The sequence below is a fragment of the Phasianus colchicus genome, chromosome 1 (assembly GCF_987193195.1).
Source record: "Phasianus colchicus chromosome 1, bPhaCol1.hap1.1, whole genome shotgun sequence".
NCBI lineage: Eukaryota > Metazoa > Chordata > Aves > Galliformes > Phasianidae > Phasianus > Phasianus colchicus.
Genome location: NC_143436.1, coordinates 194,766,554 through 194,783,937, shown reverse-complemented (window position 1 = coordinate 194,783,937; position 17,384 = coordinate 194,766,554). Strand labels below are relative to the sequence as shown.

Here is a 17,384-nt window from a genome sequence, read left to right as displayed (position 1 = left end):
CTGGGAGGAACCCCCGTGTGGGAGGCAGTGCTATAAAAAAAAAGAAGAAAAAAAAACAAAAAAACCCACAACCCTCTTTCCTGACTCACAGAAACGCTTTCCTCTTTATTTTTAAAATAAACACAGCAGTGAAAGGAGCAGCCACGTTTGTGCCACCCAAGCCACCGCAGGGAGCGCTCTGTGTTGGGCTCACACCTCTCCCAAGGGCACGACGCGGGTCCTCCAAGCCTTTAAGCCTCGCTTTTCCCTCAGCTGTCCCCTAAATCCGCCTTGCCCACCTCCGCACCCTACAAACCCACAGAGGGCCGAGACCCGCCCGCAGGCCGCGGCGGTCGCCATGACAACGCGCGGCGCCTCCTCCGCTCAGCTCCGCCTTCAAGCGGGCGGGCTCAAACTCGATTCTCCACCCTCAGACCTCCAGGCCCGGCAATCTTCTTCCCTCCCTCCCCCCCCCCCCCTTTTTTTTTTCTTTTCTTTTTTTTTTTTTTCCTTTCCCCTTTTTTGCTCCGCTGTGGCCTAAAGCCGGCGCGCCGCGATGGCTCCGGCCGTTGACCGGGAGGGTTATTGGGGCCCTCCGACCTCCACCTTGGAGTGGTGTGAGGAGAATTACGCCGTCTCCTACTACATCGCCGAGTTCTGTGAGTGGAACCGGGCTTCCTCTCCTTTCCTCTCCCCTCCCCCCTTTCCTCCCCTGCTTCGTGCCCCCCCACGGGTGTTGTGAGGTCCCCCCACACGCTGTGCCCAAGGGCGGGGAGATCCCCTTCCTTCGTGATCCTAAGGGGAACAAATGGTGGGGGGTGGGCAATAGGTTTACCCCTCAGCCAGCCCCGCTGGGTGAGAACGGGTCCTTTCCCCCAAATCCCTGAGGTGTTTACTTGTCCCTTCCCTCCCCCCCCCCCCAGCAGATCCCTGCCTGAAAGAAGGCCCTTTTTTCCCAGTATATCATCTCATGGTCCTTTCTGCCCTGAGTCTGTCCCTTTGGCTGTGCCCAAATGGGGCAGCAAAAAGGTGCCTGAAGGTTGCAAAGGGTTTAAAGGGTTTTGCTGTCAGATTAAAGGTGTTTTTGCAGCAATGCGTGGGTGACTGAAGAAGGAAGCCTTCCCAGAGCACTACAGAACTACGCAGGTCTACAGCCAGCAGTGGGTATCCACATACCGAGCAGGCATCTTCAGCTGCCTGATCTTAGGTTGCCTAGTTCCTCCAGGTGTTATAGAGCAGCTGGGCCCCACCTGTTGGCATAGCTCTGAGGAGCAGCAAGAGGAAAGGTGGCTGTTTGGACCTCAAAACTCTTATTCTTCAGGAGCAGTCAGGGATTTAGATGTGTTCCAGTGTATTTTGGAGGAAAGGTGCTTGAGCTACGCAGTCATCCAACAGGCTTGTTGGGTTCAGAGGGCTTGAGATGCTGTATGTTGTGGTAGGGAGTAAAGAATCAATCCCTGTTTCCAATATGTTGTTGAAAAACTACGTATTTTTATGTCCTGTGGCTTCCAATGGTGTAGAAGTTTTGTACGGCCACCTGGCAGATGCCCTGTCCTATAAAGGCTTTCCTGTCCATTTGATGAGACTGCTTTTGAAGTCTTAAAACGGTAGAAAAGTAGTTCGAAAACTGAACAGGCTCTTCTACCCTGACATGCTTGTTGTGCAACGCCTGAGAGGGCCTTTTGCATAGCTGGGATGCTTCAGCAGCACTTTGGAAGAGCTTGGCATGCAGGGGAGTGAAGGTTCTGGGTGTACCTCCTGGGCTGCAACTGGGTGACAAACACGGAGGACCAAAAGAAATAATTGTTATTTATTGTTGAGGTTTTCAGAGTGTGGGAATGGGAAAGAATGAATAACATGAGCACAGATGGCATAGAAACTCAGAGGAAAAAGGATGTTGGGGTGTAGATGTATGGCCAAAAAGAGGCTGCTTAAGAGAGGGCTTAATACTATAAAGGGGACAAACTTAGGAGTTCTTAAATAGAGTGACGCTTTTGCAGAGTATGTATTTTTGTGTTTTCCTCTTGGCAGAAATAGGTTTGAGAGATAATGTACATGGGGAAGAGGAAGTTGTTACTTCGCTGTGCGAAAATAAATTTGGCTAGCATGTAAATTTTGAAGTAACCCCTGCACTACTGGGTGTGTGAACTGATAGTTTTCATCTGCTTCTGGGTTAGACAAAGAAGATGAGATTAAAGGTGTGTATTTAGGGGGGAAAAGTAAAAAGGGATTAATTACAGAAGGTTTGGTCTCTCCTTACGGTTTTAGTGTTGGAGACCACAGTTTGTTGGTCTGTCAGTTGTGCTGAAAAAACTGCATATAAAAGCTGTGCTGTAAGCTACAGCATTTAAATGGGCCAAGCTTAGCAAGCAAAGCAATTAAACAAAAACTCAAATTCAGAGAGTAAATAAACCAGAAAGTACAAAAATATTTTTCGTGTATCTCTCCCCGTTCTCATTGTGGTAATTTGTGATGTTGCAGTTGATTATATTTAAATTATAAATTATGTTTAAAGCTCTGTTACTTTGTCTTATTGAATAGCAAAAAAACTTTTAGACTTCTGGCTGTCTTGGTACCACTCAGTTAAGCTGGTGATATATTTAAAATCTTTTCATTAAACATTTATTGTAATTAATTTGTAATCGTTGAAGACCCAAAGTTGAAGGATACTGATGGGTCCAAATCAAATATTATGTTTTCTTCAGGTTTCTAAAGTATGTAAAGAGCCAAACTGGAAGCTTGTTTGGCAAATTAAGTCCTAGTGCCATTTAGCAATTTATTTTTATACACTAATTTTAGTAGAAATTGCTACCAGTTGTGTTCCAGAAGCAGTTCTTTGCTATTCACTCCTTAAAGAAACAGCAAGCAATGGCAGTTCATCAGCTGTACCTGTTCAGAGGTGTGAAGGTAATGTGTTGCAGTGTTGTTTTTTTTTTTTTCTAAAGCATGTCAAGTTTGCAACATCTTCATACACCCCAAACACAAGGACTTGCATTCAAAGATTCGTGCTTTAACTAAGGAAAATTGCTTTTTCTTGCCTTTGAGTTTGCATCTAGCCAGTTTTCCTCCCTGTGTAGGTGGATGACTAACTAAATAATATTAAACTGATTGAAATGGAGAAGCAGATGAAGATAATTACTTCACCAGCCTGCGTTTGATGCTGAAATGACTCTCACATCCCTCGCTGATGCATCTATTGTGTGGTGTAGAAATTCAGTCAGGGTTCCTCAGAGTTTTGGATTAATTCTCATGAGCTAGAGGGCAAGTAGTACAGGTGCATCTGTTTCGAACTAATCTTTTCCACCTCCCAGTGTGTGTATGCTGAATTATCTGAGCCTTTGTACACCAGCAGAAGCAAAATAAGAAAAACACCACCCTCCCACCCAAACAAACAGAACGAGGTCAAACGTAAGTCATGTTGTTCAGCACCAATATTACAGTTTATTTGTTATTTCCACAGGGGTGATATTTTAGGTGAGTTTAACCCATTCAGTAGCATTCAGTTTTTGGGGTCTGTTTTGATTTGAACATTTGTATGATAAGTATTTTGTCCTTCTTGCATTCATACTCTGGGAAGCATGTGTCTTGTAGGCTATGAAAAGTGGATATAACCGATCTTCATAATTTCTGCTCTCTGTGGTTCCAAAGGGTTTATGATTCTCTGTTGGAAGTAGAAGAATCTGTTGCTGGTACCAACTCAGTGTTTGGTTTCAGTTCCGATCAAACTTCAGTGATGTTTCTGGGTGTGTGGAATAAGGCCTTGTGCTGTTGTTGTCTATGAGTAATGTGCATCATCTACAACAGATCTGCTTTCAGGTGGTGTAAACTCATGTTGGCACATACAGTGGCAAACATCTTGAAAGCAGCTTCAGGCTCTCAAGGAACTGTAGTCAGATTGTTTCTTTCTTGGCCTCTGATCCTGTGTCGCTACGTTCTGCCACCTTCATTTAAGAAAATATGCTTTTATTACCTTTTGTTTTCATTGAATGCTTGTTTACCATATTTCTTGAGCAGTTCTTTCCTTATAGAACCAATGATTAGGGGGGAAAAAAAAGACATTCTTTTGGTCTGTTTATGATTCAGGTCAGGCAGGGCTGGGCTCTGAGCACCTGATCAAGCTGTGTCCCTGTTCATGGCAAAGGACTCAGACCAGATGGCCTTAAAGGTCCTTTCCAACTCAACTCTGTGATTAGAGCCACTTCTGACAGCATTCCTGAAATCCTTCCTATTTTTCATCTAGATGAGAGGTAGAGGTGGGATGGATGTTACCTGTGTTGTTAGATACAAGAGATCTCATTCACATAGGTACTACTATCAGACATTGTCTGTTGGAAACTAACACAAAAATACCCGTGTTCTCTTTGAGCAAGCCTAAAAAACAAACAAAACAAAAACACCAATTGAGTTGTCAACAGATACACCTGGATCTCTGTTTTGCATGGGAATCATTACTTTGGAACTTATCAATTTGCTTAATGTACTTAAAGTTAGGAAAACATTTTGAATGTTGAATTCTGCCTGCCATGTCTATATATACTGTCACCTGTTCCTCTCGAACATCCCACTTTATTTTGCCTCCTTTGCCAGAGGATTTGAAAAGGGGCCTGAGGCTGAAGAGCTTGGTATTACTGTGTGAGTGAAAATAAAGAAAGAAATGAAGTGAAATAAAGCCAAACTGTCTGGCTTCAAGAGCTCTGTCTGTTCTTTCTATCGTGAAGTGGCAGGTGAAGGAAGAATCATGAGGATTAATTGGGTGTGATCAGCCCAGCTGCCTGACTGCAGCTGAATTATTTAAAGGCATCATGAAACCGATGATTTCTAAAGTGCTGTTTAAAAAGAAGACAATGTCACAGCCCTGCGGCCTTTAAGACAGAAAGGGATTTGAACGTGCAACTTTAATGACCTGATTGCAGGAAGCCACATCACACGTTTCCTCTTTAAATTTATCAGGTTCCTTCAGGGAGCTCCCTCAACTTAGGGGGTGGGAGAGATGAAAAGTTAAGGGAAAATTAAACTAATTGATGGTGGCTGTAATGTCAAGTGGAGTGTACAGAGCAGTGTTGAGCTGCGGGATGCTTTTCAACACGAACGTTTCTCACTTGGTTTTTTGTGCTGTGAACAAAAGGAAGTTGATAGAAGGGTCTCTTTATTCAAAGAGGAATATTGCAGAAGGAAGCTCGTTAGGCAAACAGCTGTCTCTTACAAGTAACTTTTGGTCAGTGGCAAATGCTGCTGCATTATTTTTATTTCTCTTCCTAGTTCGTATATGAGTATGCTGCAGCTGGAAGATAATCTTGTGGCATTGCTCTGATTTGTAGTTTTTCTTTTTTTGTGTGTGTCTCTGATCCACGTTCCACCTCTACCTGTCATCTCATGATAGCTTAATTTTTACAGCTTTCAATGAAAGGCAGGGTCAAAGGCTTCAGGAAGATCCAGGTTTGCCCAGTGAACTCGTTCTCCTCTATCCCACACCTTGTGGATATGCTTAAAACTCGATGGATGCTGCAGCAATGGACCACGTGTGTATTGTATAGCTACTAAGTGACAATAAAAGCTTTAAATATGGTTTAACAAAGCGTTTAATTACTCTATAATTAGTGCTTCGCATTCAGTACTTGTACAGCTGGCATTTGGACATCTGCCACTCCAAATGGTAACAGAGCAGTGGCTTTTTACAGTTCAATTCTGCTACATGCAGACTAAAGCAGAGAAACCTATGAACTGCTTGGTATGAATTTGCAGAGTATATATTATTAGGTAAGCATGGGAAGATTAATGTAAAATAAATCGTGGTAAAGGAACACTGCTGACTTCTGAATGCCTGTAAATGAGCCTTTAGTGACAGTTGTCACAACTGAAAAACAAAAATGTCTTTAATCTGTTTGGAGTTTCTTTTATTTTTGAAACTGCTGTTTCTATAATGCGTGTTCCATATTTGCTGGAGCCTTTTGTAGAACAGCGGGGAAAATGTTTTCTAAACAAAAGAATAATATTAATCACTGCAAAAATGTTCAGAGGAACTCGGTGTTGTTTTCAACCCCAGAAGCTAAGCAGTATATGGTCATTTTGTTCTGCAGTGCTCGCAAGCACTATTTGGCCATTTCTCTCACTTTTTCAGTAGCATGAAGAGCATCGCAGGAAGGTTCACAGATCATGAAAGGTTAAAAAATGCAAAAAGAGTTTTTAGCTCAAAATATGTATCAAATAATAACGTGTACAATGCTGGGAGTGAGTCCAGCTGCAAATAGTTCTCGAGTCAAAGCTACCTACCTTTGGCTTTGAGTTTTCTATTGGTGGAACTCTTTATGTCTGCCTCATTAATTACAGGCATTTTTCAGTCCATTAGCAGAGAAGAAAAGCTGCTGCATGAATTCAAGGCGCTTGACTATTTTAGTAGTTTTAGAAGCATTACAAAGAAGTCAGGAAAGTGTCAGGTAAAAAGAAATTTCTAGAGAATATTAGAGCTCAGAAAACAGAAACACTGCTTTAGCACTGATCTTTTTACTATTGACAGATCTGAGTATCTCAGTATCCCAGACAGGCAAGCTCTGGGTAGAGTCTCAGTGATTTTGATTGGCAACGTTTAGGCTTGAGAATTTGGGCACAGATCTTTTTGTGCAACAGAAACACTGAGTGTAAATGCTCAGGTTTCTTGTGCTAGCTCACATATCTGTGTGTCATAAAATTATCATTAAGGTTGGAAAAGATCTCTAAGATCATCTGAACCAACGGTCAATCCATCACCACCATGTCTACTAAACCATGTCCCTCAGTGCCTAGAAAGTATCTTGACCAGGCTTATTTATTTCTTTAAAGGGAACTAGTGTGTCTGCAGCTTGGGAGATAGCAGTTCTCTCATTCATTCATTTCTGGTGGGAGAGGCACCCTTGGTGCTCAGTCCCCCCACCCCCACCCCAACCATCTGATGTTTCTCTCTGTTTCTTGACCTTTCCATCTGGTGACTCAACCTGCCTTCTACATTGCAGATCTTTCCTAAGGGAAATTCCAAACTTTATTTCCAAATTGAGATTAATGTCCAGCAGCAGTTTGTTTCCCAGCTGTGTCCTGGGGTGTTAGTTTATTGTATCATTTTTTTATTGTCATTGGTTTTGCTGGGGAGACGTTATTTCTTGGTTCTTTAGATTTGTTTTCAGAATCTAGTGTCCTTGGAGTGACCTAGCAGTGATGCATGCATCTCTTAAAGGATCTCCAGCTGGCTGTGTGAGCAAGAAGTTATTTTTCCTTGCAGCCTGGTCCAAGCAACACTGTACTACTGATTCTCTTCTCTAACCAGAGGAGCTGGTAAAGATGAACCAGCACAAGCTCTTGTCAGATGGGCAACTTTCAGATTTTTCAGATTTGACTTTTGGGTTTGAGAAGGCAAGGTTTGCTCTGCTTTAGGCAGGAAAGTAGACAAGCAGAATTAGAGAAAGATGATGCTGAGGGTGAGCTGGACATCTGCCTCCACCTGCAAGTTTGTACCAGGTGTGGGCACCTGGGACAGCATACGTAATTTACACCAACCCTTCTTTCCTCTCAATTTCTTCCTTCACATTTGCTTCCCTGTGAGTTGGGGTATATGGCAGTGGATGTCTGTGTATGTCTTGTGTGGTTTCTGGCTACTAGGATTTCAGTATATCAACCTTATGGTCATAAAGCATGAACCTGGAAGCTCTCTTACTTATACAGTGTCTTAATGAGCTCATTATTTGCAGTGAAAGCTCAAGATGCTACTACCCTGTAGGCTGGATTTTCAGTAATTGCTAATTTCAGTTGGATAAGGGCCTTCATTTGGACAAGATCCAGCATCCAGAAATCAGATGAGGTATTATTTCAAAGGAAGGAGACTGTAGTGCTATTGTAAGATAGTTAAGCATTAATAATAGCCTGGAGCACTGATGATCCTCGGACAGAGTAATTCTGTCCACTGTCATTTCTTCATCAGGTTTTTCCATTCTCCCAAGTCAGAGCCATTTGTTTGTTTAGACCATGGTTTGCCTCTCAACTGGAAAGCATGCTGCTCCTATCCCCTCTAATGGGTGTTTTGACCTTACCATGAGGAAGCGCAGGGATCCCTGAAGAATTACTTGCATATCTTCTTTGTGAAATAGTATCTGCAGACCTGGCTTTGCTCTGAAGCAGTTTCCAGCATTGCTGTGCTGCTCAGGACAGCCAGGTCTATGCTGGTTTTGGACTGCAGTGGGCCAGGGCACATTCCTCCCATAGGGCACAGTTCTTTTCAGGCTCCTGTTGATTTATAAATAAAGATTTATATGTGTCAAAGTTGCTCTGGGTGATATTTTGCTCCTGAGTAAAAACCAATGTCTTTTTTTTTTTTCCCCCCCCAACTTTTTACAGCTGTGGAATAGAAGGGGAGAACAGTCTGGAGATGCAAAAGGCTTTTCTACCAACTTTTGATTTGGTAACAGAAGCTTAGAAAGAGAACAAAAGCAAGGTGTTTGTGTTCATGGCCTACTGTTACCTGCAAGTCAGGCTTCTGCAAATGGGTCTCCATAAAGCTGCAGCTAGCTGCAGTAACATGGGAGATCATTTTTTCAGAAGCAGCAGAGTGAAAACCAGGTGAGAACTGCTGGTTCATATTGCTTGTGGCTCTTTGGAAATGGTGACTGTTGGCTCTAACAAGAATCAGCTCAATTGGATTGCGTAGATGCTTCGGGAAGTAGCAGAGAAGTGTGGCAGGACAGTGAAATCATCCAGCAGATGTTGTTTTCCTTCACTTAACCAAGCTGCTATGGCTTTGTGGTCTGTGATATCACAGTTGTTTTTTCACTCAGGCGTTTGGGACTTGATGGCTGTTAAATCTTTTAAGGCCCAAGTTTATCTTCCTGTAATACTGTCTTCCATACAATGTCCAATGTGAGCACGATACTCAAATGCTAAAATTGAGTCCGTCCTACTTGAATTTGCCTGTATTTTTTCCTCTTTTCTGTTGTAGGCTGTAGAGAAATGTTTCCTTTTCCTAAACATATCCCGTTGTGAGGTCTCCTATTCATTTGTTTTGTCCTTGAACTTTCCTGCAGTGATTTCCACATGTCTTTTGTGTTAATTTATATTTTCTTCCGCTTTTACTGTACTTCTACATTTGTCTCAGACCTGTCCTCTGAAAGTTTCCTCTCCCGGTCTTTGAGCCATCAGTTGTGCTGGGAACTTGGTTCACTTTGTGTTCAGTTTGCTTATCTTTGCATAGTAGAGCTTCTTCCTGCCCAAATGTCTACCAGCTAACATATGAACCGTTTCTATGTAGCTACTGTATTAAAGATAGTGTTTAAAGCTTTAGTCTTCAATGCACTGTATTCTCTCTTCCCATATTTGGTTTAGATTGTGAGATTGTTGAATTTAGACTTCAACCTTACTGTCTTTATGGACAAGAATCTTCATTTTCACACAGATAGAATCATAGAATGGTTTGGGTTAGAAGGGACCCTCAAGAATCATGAATCTCTAACCCCCCTGCCAAATGCAGTGCCACCAACTTCCACATTTAATACTAGACCAGGGCCCCATCCAACCTGGCCTTGAACACCTCCAGGGATGGACGGGGCATCCACAGCCTCTCTGGGCAAGTACTTTAATTTTTCAAGTGAGAACATGCAAGTTGTGTTGAAATGACAAATAAGAGGAGTTAGAAATAGACCAGGAGGAGACACAGCCTTCAAATGTTGTGTTAGTGAATGAGGTACAAAAGTCTTTGCAGGAGGTTGTCACCTTAATTACAAACTGTTCGAAAGACTTTAAAGGTGACATACTTAGAAGAGGAAAGCCTACCTAAAAGAAGTAAAGTTGGATGTCTAGAAGTTAAAAAGAGTAATAAGAGTCAGTCATTTCAGAGATCAGATAGTTGGTTGGTTTTTTTTAATTATTTATCTCATACATTTGGATTTTGTGTTGAGGGACATGGTTTAGTGAGTACTATTGGTGATAGGTGGATAGTTGCACTGGATGATCTTGAAGGTCTTTTCCAATCTTGGTTATTCTGTGATTCTGTGTTTATTTTGTTGGCAGCCGTACAGTTCTTAAGGTGGTGCTGCAAGAAAAAATGGCAGTTAATTCTGGATGGGGGTTTCTATTTTTTTTGCTGATGAGAGAGAAAAAGTCATCAACCAGTATTGTGGTGGCTGATGTGTGTCTGATTCAGGCTATGGTTGCTACTGGTTCATCATCTCAATGTTGCTCTGTTTTACATTTATCACACCCCATCTTCCCTTTGATTTTCCTATCATCTGTGTGAGATGAATCATCAGTAGGAGAGACTTCTAGCTTTATCATTCTGGACACCCATGAGAAATCCATGATGAAAGTCAGGAAGGCAGGAAAGCAAGAGGGTTTGGATTTTGATGAAAGCTTTCTAAAATCAATTCTGCAGATATCTTGAAAAAAAGCACTGATCCGTGTTATTTTCTGCTGCTCACTTTCAGTGAGTGTACTGGGCCGCCCCGATGCTGAGCTCTCATGCTTCACTGCACAGTGCTGGAGGAGGACCTGCCAAAGCCTCTGCGACCATACCCATAGGATATTGTGCCTCAAGGCACTGCATTTGAGTAAGGATAGAGGATGCTGAGCTGGATGTACTCTGCTAACTCAACATCAGCTGCCAGAAGCTGTGCTTCTGTGCTTCAGAGAGTCTCAGGCTTAGAGGAGTTGGTGCAGGCACTGAATGTGAAGCTAATACACTGATCCCAACGTAGGAGAGGAAAGGTGAACAAGAAGGAGTTAAGTATGATGAAAATCAAATTAACTGGATGATCCCTGTCACAAACATCATCATAATCACTTCAGTTTTAACATTGGCTCGAGAGTAAGCTTGCCCTTCTTGGTTGCTTCTTGGCAGTCTGACATCAGTTTGTCTTAAAATAACATTTCAAATACGTTTTATTTTGTTTCCAGTAAAGGCTGTAATAGCAGCAAATCTGCCCTTCAGCAATGAGCTTATCACATGTAATATTCAAACTTTACATCATCTCAGCCTAATCTCTTTACGCTTTGATTGCATTTTCCAGCTGTAGGTACTTGCTTTTAGTGTGCTTTCTAGATTGATATTTCAAATGATGTGCCTATGTTAACTGTTTTAACTTCAAATTTACTTGCAAAATCCTTCCAGGTGTACTTCCAACTAATTGGTCTGGTTGTGTCTTAGGTGCACATTTATCAGGGAAATGATGCTTTCCTTTCCATGAGGTTTCCTATATTCCAGAAAAGCAATGTTCAAAGATGGCATATCAGCTATTAGTAATGAAAATGAAGTCTAGTTAGTTGTGGATGTCTTGGATTGGAAATAAAGTACAGTGGTAAGGAGGTGTTCACTGTCCTGTTTGTTCAGACTTCTTGCAAACTCAAGAAAATGGTCAAGGATATATTCTAGCACTTCTGTTTCTTTCTCAAATACTGTTACATTTAGTATAATACTCTCCTCTGAACCCCAAAAATATTTATTAATGCTTCAGAATACCTTGTATTGTAGGCAGGCCTAGATGTGATAGGCATGGTTAAAGCCATAGGAAGATAATCAGCAAAACTGGCCTTCAGTAGTCAGGAACTACAGAGAAAGGAGGACAGTCCAAGCCCAAAGCAGCCCTGCTGCTTATCTCCCTTCTATCCTTGGGAAAAGTGCCCTTGAAGTGATAGAAGGACTATCTCTGCTCTGGAATTCTTAAGTAAGATATCACATTAATATCCTGGACAGATGCTCTTTCCACAGCTGGTTTCATCCCATACAGAGGAGATGCTGAGAACACCCCCTGTCCTTCACACTCTCAACTCATACCCTCAGAAGAACCACACATCCATGTTCGGGGCTGTCAGGTGCTTTTTCTTCATTTTGTTATATTCGTTAAGAATTCCAGCAGGAGGAGAACTCCATTATGCTGAATGCTGTAAGAACTGGTAACTAAAACAGTGTTTCTGGAAAAGCACACAGTTCTTACTCTTAAATACTTTGAAACTACAATTAGAAGAGGTGATGTGGGTAAGTCAGTTATTGTGTTAGGTAAGGGTAATAGAGTGGCTGGACATACCTTCTTCTAACCTGTCTTCCTCTTGCAGGAATATTAAGGATAAATACACAGAAGACTGGGGTGGTTCAGACACTGCAGTAATAGAAACTAAATAGGTAATGAATATGTTTTTGCTTTTGAGAAGGAAAAGCAAAAGCTGCTTAGTCTAGCAATGGATGTTTCACCCTCTAAGTTGAAATCTGCATTATTTTACGTGGTTGTGCAGCTATCAGTTTTTAATGAAGAAATGTATGGAGTTATTTTAAAATTTGCTTTCATGCATTTATTTTATTTTTAGAATAACATAAGAAATAAGATCAGTGCTGGAACAGTCTCCTGTTAGTTTCTAATTTTTTAGTGTTTTTATCATACAATGGCAAAGTGATTTTTATAGAGGTGAGAGTCGGGAAAAGGATAACTTAATTGTAACCCAGCGCAAGTCAGAAGCAGTTTAATAACAAGTGCTTCTGTAAAGAGGCATATCAAGGAGAGACTTGTGCATTAGAAAATACACCCACACTGTACGGGTTCGAACTGAGCTTGCTCACGCCAGCCCTGTTAGTCAGCAGCATTGAGAGCTTTCTCTTTTAATTACCTTCTACACGTTGGTTGTTTTGAAGAACACAAACGTGTCATGCAATACTGTAATCGGAGTAGAAACGTCTACAGAAATATTGGCTGAATGGGTATGCTGAATGCCAAGGGAATGAGTTCTGCAGCTGGGATATGAAATGCATAAAGCTGTAAGTCAGCACTTCTTGCTTGATGCAGCATGTTGGAACTGCTCATAAAAGCGCTGGAGATAAAAATCAAATTGTGTTGTTAATAATTAATCTATTTTTTTTTCCTTAAAATTACCTCATTATCCTTCCCTGATCCACTGAATCACTGGAGTGGTTTACCTGTGCAGTTTTGTTTGGAGGATATCAGCATATATTTAAGGATCCAGAGAACTGAAGGCCCAGCAAGGCAGAAGCAACCAAGAGAGGTCAAAGCACAGGTCTGGGATGTTGACTTCAAGAACAAAACCTCCTGGCTGGCCACCTGTTTTCCTCTGTAGTACTCCTGGTTGCTCTTATCTGAGCCCCTTCTGACTTGTCCCTCTCTAGATTTTCCCATAATATTTTGCTAAGGTACATTTCTTATTTGCCTAAACCTATACATAGCTGGGTTAATACAGTATTCCTTTACAATCTGCTTAATCTATCACAGTTTCCTGTGATGTTCTATTGACCTTTAAATGTTATAATTCTTACTACTTATAATAGCCTGGTCTTTAGGTTTCTAAATTTAAAAAAAAAGGGAACAACTTAGGGAGATCAGTTCCTGTAATAACCTGTTCGTTTGTATTGCATCTGGACCAATTTTCATGGTTCTTGAGTAAGTTTTCATACACAGCTTATGCAGTTTAGTAGTCAGATTGCTATTTGTTTCCTTGAGTGTTTTTCCCATGTTGTTATTTGGACTGTGATGACAAATGTAAGTTGCAACTGAATTGCTACAAGTAGTAACTTCAGTTAATGTCCATGTAAAGGACATCAAGACTTCCTTAGCATATGGAAAGGAGACTTGAATTGCAAGAGGTAAGAATCAGTCATTTAAAAAGTACCTTCTCTTTTTCCTTAAGGTCAGTGTTGGTCTGGTGCTCCAGCCTGGAGTCACTGGGTTGTGCTTCTCTGAATAACAGGAAGCTGACATCGATCTTTCATGCACATTAGCAAGTAGGGAGCTCAGTAATCACCTGCTGGCAGAATTCCCGTCAGGATGACTTGCTTTTCTCCCCTCAAGGTCCTTCTGAAATATCAAACGGAGACAGGAGTTTTCATTTCCTGATGCTCTGAAGTGCAGTTATTGTGGTCTTTGAAGTGGAAGATGTTAAAAAATGGCTGGTGGAAGTTGAAATCTTAATTGCTAGACAGCCCTCCTGGTGCTAACTTAAGTGAAAGCAGCTCAAGATTGAAGGTAGTAGCCAAACCAGCTGATCCTTTATAGTTGGGCTTTCTCAGCAATTATGAAATGCTGGATTTTGGAAAATCAGTGATGGAAACCTCTTCTGGGCTCTGAGTTAGTTATTATTCATTGATAATACATAGCGTGTACTGTACAGAAACTCGCTGGATTTTCTTCAAATTAATTCCTTTGCTGATTGCTTACAATGCCATGGGTAGGTGAGCTGTGAAGCACTTCTGTCTTAGCGAGGACTTCCATAATGGATTTGACTGAGATTCTGGTAAGGAGATATTCTAGAATCCTCCTTTGTGTTTAAGTTGTTAGGCTGCCTACTGGCGACAGTTTGGAATTCAAATTTGAACACCTTTTTGTCATTTTTTTGTCTCACCTCACCTGCTGCAGCTGGGATTACTCTTCTTATGCCATCCTTGCACTTTGTTAATCTCTGAGTTTCTTTGGTTTCTTATCTCTAGAAATCCTTCCATGAAGAGCCTTTCTTAAGGAGAGGATATTTCCATGATAGGTGGTTGTACCCTCGAATAAAGAGCCACGCTTTGCACCAGAGCTGCTTGAGATGCTTCCAAAAACAAAAACTGTGAGAGAGAACTCCTTGTATCTGAAAGCAGCTAAAAGGATGATTCAAGTTCTGAATGTATCGTGAGGCCATCTGACAGGCTTTGTTTTTTTTAAAAAAATATTTTTGTTTTTTTATCCATTAATGGAAAAAAAGGAGCAGTTATGTGATCCAGGTGCTGCACTAAAATTGTGCTGTGCAGCATGACATGCACACAGTGGAATAGATTATTTTTGCCTCAAAATCTTGTTTGTTTTCTAATCACACAAGACATACTGACTTTATAGGAGCTAGGTGTATATATTTGAGAACATAGCAGCTACTTCCCTTTCTTGTGTTTCATAGTGAGCTGCTGTTGATTTTAAGGATAGGTTGAAAGCCTATAATTAATATCATGATTCTTATGAGCTTTTAATATCTAGTTGACATCTTAAGCTGGAAAAAAATCATGTTGTTCTTTGCTATCTGAAGGTAATAGTTATTTTTGTTGTTGGTTTGAGCCTTGCAGAAACCATATTGAATTCAAAAGTCTTCCTTTGAGTGTGAGACAGCCAGATGGAGAGCAGGAAGGAGAACGGCTTAACATTTGAAAAGGCCCATACAGTTGGTAAATCTTAACTTATTCTGTGTACAAACACAGGAGAAAGGATCTCTTAACACTGTAAACCGTGTAGGTCACCTTGCCAAAAGCAGATGATGATAATTTTGGCTTCTTTTTAAATACCACTTCTCTTCCTTCAATGAAAACATTCCTATTTTTTCTCCTTGTGCTATGTTCCTGCATCCTGCAAAGTACTTCTTCTGATCATGCTTGACATATTTGCACCTTCACGTGGTTTATCCTTGTAATTTCTCATCCACATTTATTGTAGAAATAACTTTCTAACGCAGAAGTGCCTACATCTTGGGGAAAACTGAAAGCTTGTGGAAGGGTCCTTCAGGTTTGTATACCTTAGCTATACCAAGCTCTTCAGATAAGAGTACCGAGTATATTGTGCCCATGTCTGCTTATAAATGCTATTTCCTCTTGAAGTTTTGTTTGTAATTTTGGTGTAAACCATAAACCATGTAATTTCAGTCTCTGTAGAGATCTTCATGCATTTATCATACCATAAGTATATTTTTAACGGTCTGAAGAAGACTATATGTGCTTAGGGGAAAAAAAGACCAGTCAGTTTTGCTGCTCTGTTTGTATAATAGAGTGCAGCTGTGGTGAAACACAGATAGAGCTGTCCTTCCTGGAGACAAAGGCTTGTTGAAATGATGATCTGATTTTTTTTTTGGTACAGTATGGTGTTCTCCCAAGGGATAAAATCGTTCTCTGAAACAATGCTTTGTGCTATAGTAGTCTTGAAAACACTTAAGGAATTTGACAAGGTTGGTCATCCAGTCTGCCAATTAAAGTGGTTACAAGTTAAACTCCTACTTGACCTGGTAACAAGTATAATCTTCATGGTTGTAGGCCACCATATCACTTAACTCCAGCGTTGGAGCTGACTGAGCTTCACTTTAAAGCAGCAGACAGCCCTTTACTATTGGGAAGTAATTCATAAATGATTCCTACTCATTTGAAAGATATTTTCTACCTTCTAGGATGCATTTATTTAAGGTTAGTTTATATGTATTTATTCATTTGTCAGTCTTATCCTTTATTTCAAGTAGCTCCCTTTTATCCATGGCATTTCCCATGCTGTGTTTGTGGAGCCTGGTTTTATGTATATATTTACAGTATAACTTACCCATTTTCATCTTCAGTATCTGTTTCCTTTAAAACTTGTTTCAGTCAGTCCTTTGTTAATTACCTTCCGAGCAATGGGGCTGCAATTACTTGTCATCTTTTTTGGGATTGTTTGCTAATTTCTGTGCATATCCCACTGCCATTTTTGAGGGAATTAGTAAAAATCCTTTTTAATGAATTGGTAAGTTATTCTATTCGAGGATAATCCTGAAAAAATGAACAGAACTTTTATGAAATCCACGCTGCTGGGGACAGTATGTTGAATAAATGCCTTGTTTTGGTTCTTGAAATAAGCAATTTTGGCAGCAGCATGCTACAGAACTCCATTGCTCCCCTGCTCCTATTTCCTTTATTTAAAAACAAAACAGCACCATTTTCAATAAATGTTTCCCAAATAGGCTTGCTTAATCCATGCTATAAACGTTCTGAATAATATGGGCCAAAAACTGCCCAGGAGGAGTGTCAGGAATTTGCAGCCACGTTAGGTCTGCAGCATTTCCTATCCCAGCAGGATGGTCTTAAATTAAATGCTCATAAATTTTCAATAATTTAACATGATTATAACTTTACAGGAAGTATTGGAGCCTTTGTTTTCCTACGGAAGAATCTCTTTTCTGTCTTCCTGTATCCATTAGCAGTTTGTTATCCTACTGCAGATGGCTTTGAAGGTCACGTGCCTTCCCATCTATGGATAAACAATGTGGCGTTTCTTTTATTCAGCACTTTCATATTTGAATTTTTGCCAGGTTCTTGACAATTTCACAGTAAAGTGACCTTTAACAATGATATTTACATGAATTCTAACAACATCTCTGTTAGATGGATGTATTTGACAGCTCCTTCGGAAAGCAGGAGATTTGCTATCCAGGCTATGTAGCCTTTGCTCTATTTTCTGAGGTTAGATGACATCTCTACCTGATTTGTGGGTAATGGTGATGGTGCTGTACCACACAGTGCTTCATTTTCAGCGGGTTTCTTCCAAACCTCGTCTCCTGCACCACTGTAGGAACGTGCTGATAAGTTAACGATTCCCCAGAGATGTAAGGCATCCAGAAGGCCTGTTATATTGGTTCAACCTGGTGTGTATTTGCAGTGCTGTTTTGATTTCTGGCCTCTTATTATCTTCATACAT

General features: G+C 40.9%; 1 protein-coding gene across 1 annotated transcript in view; it reads left to right on the top strand.

The window, feature by feature from the left end:
* The first annotated feature begins 439 nt into the window (after window positions 1-439).
* Window positions 440-17,384, top strand: part of ACER3 (alkaline ceramidase 3) — a 52,005-nt gene continuing 35,060 nt past the window's right edge. Inside the window, exon 1 of the mRNA XM_031601086.2 lies at window positions 440-638. Within this exon, the coding sequence (XP_031456946.1) occupies window positions 536-638 (103 nt within the window). The 5' untranslated portion in view covers window positions 440-535. The remainder of the gene's footprint in view (window positions 639-17,384) is intronic.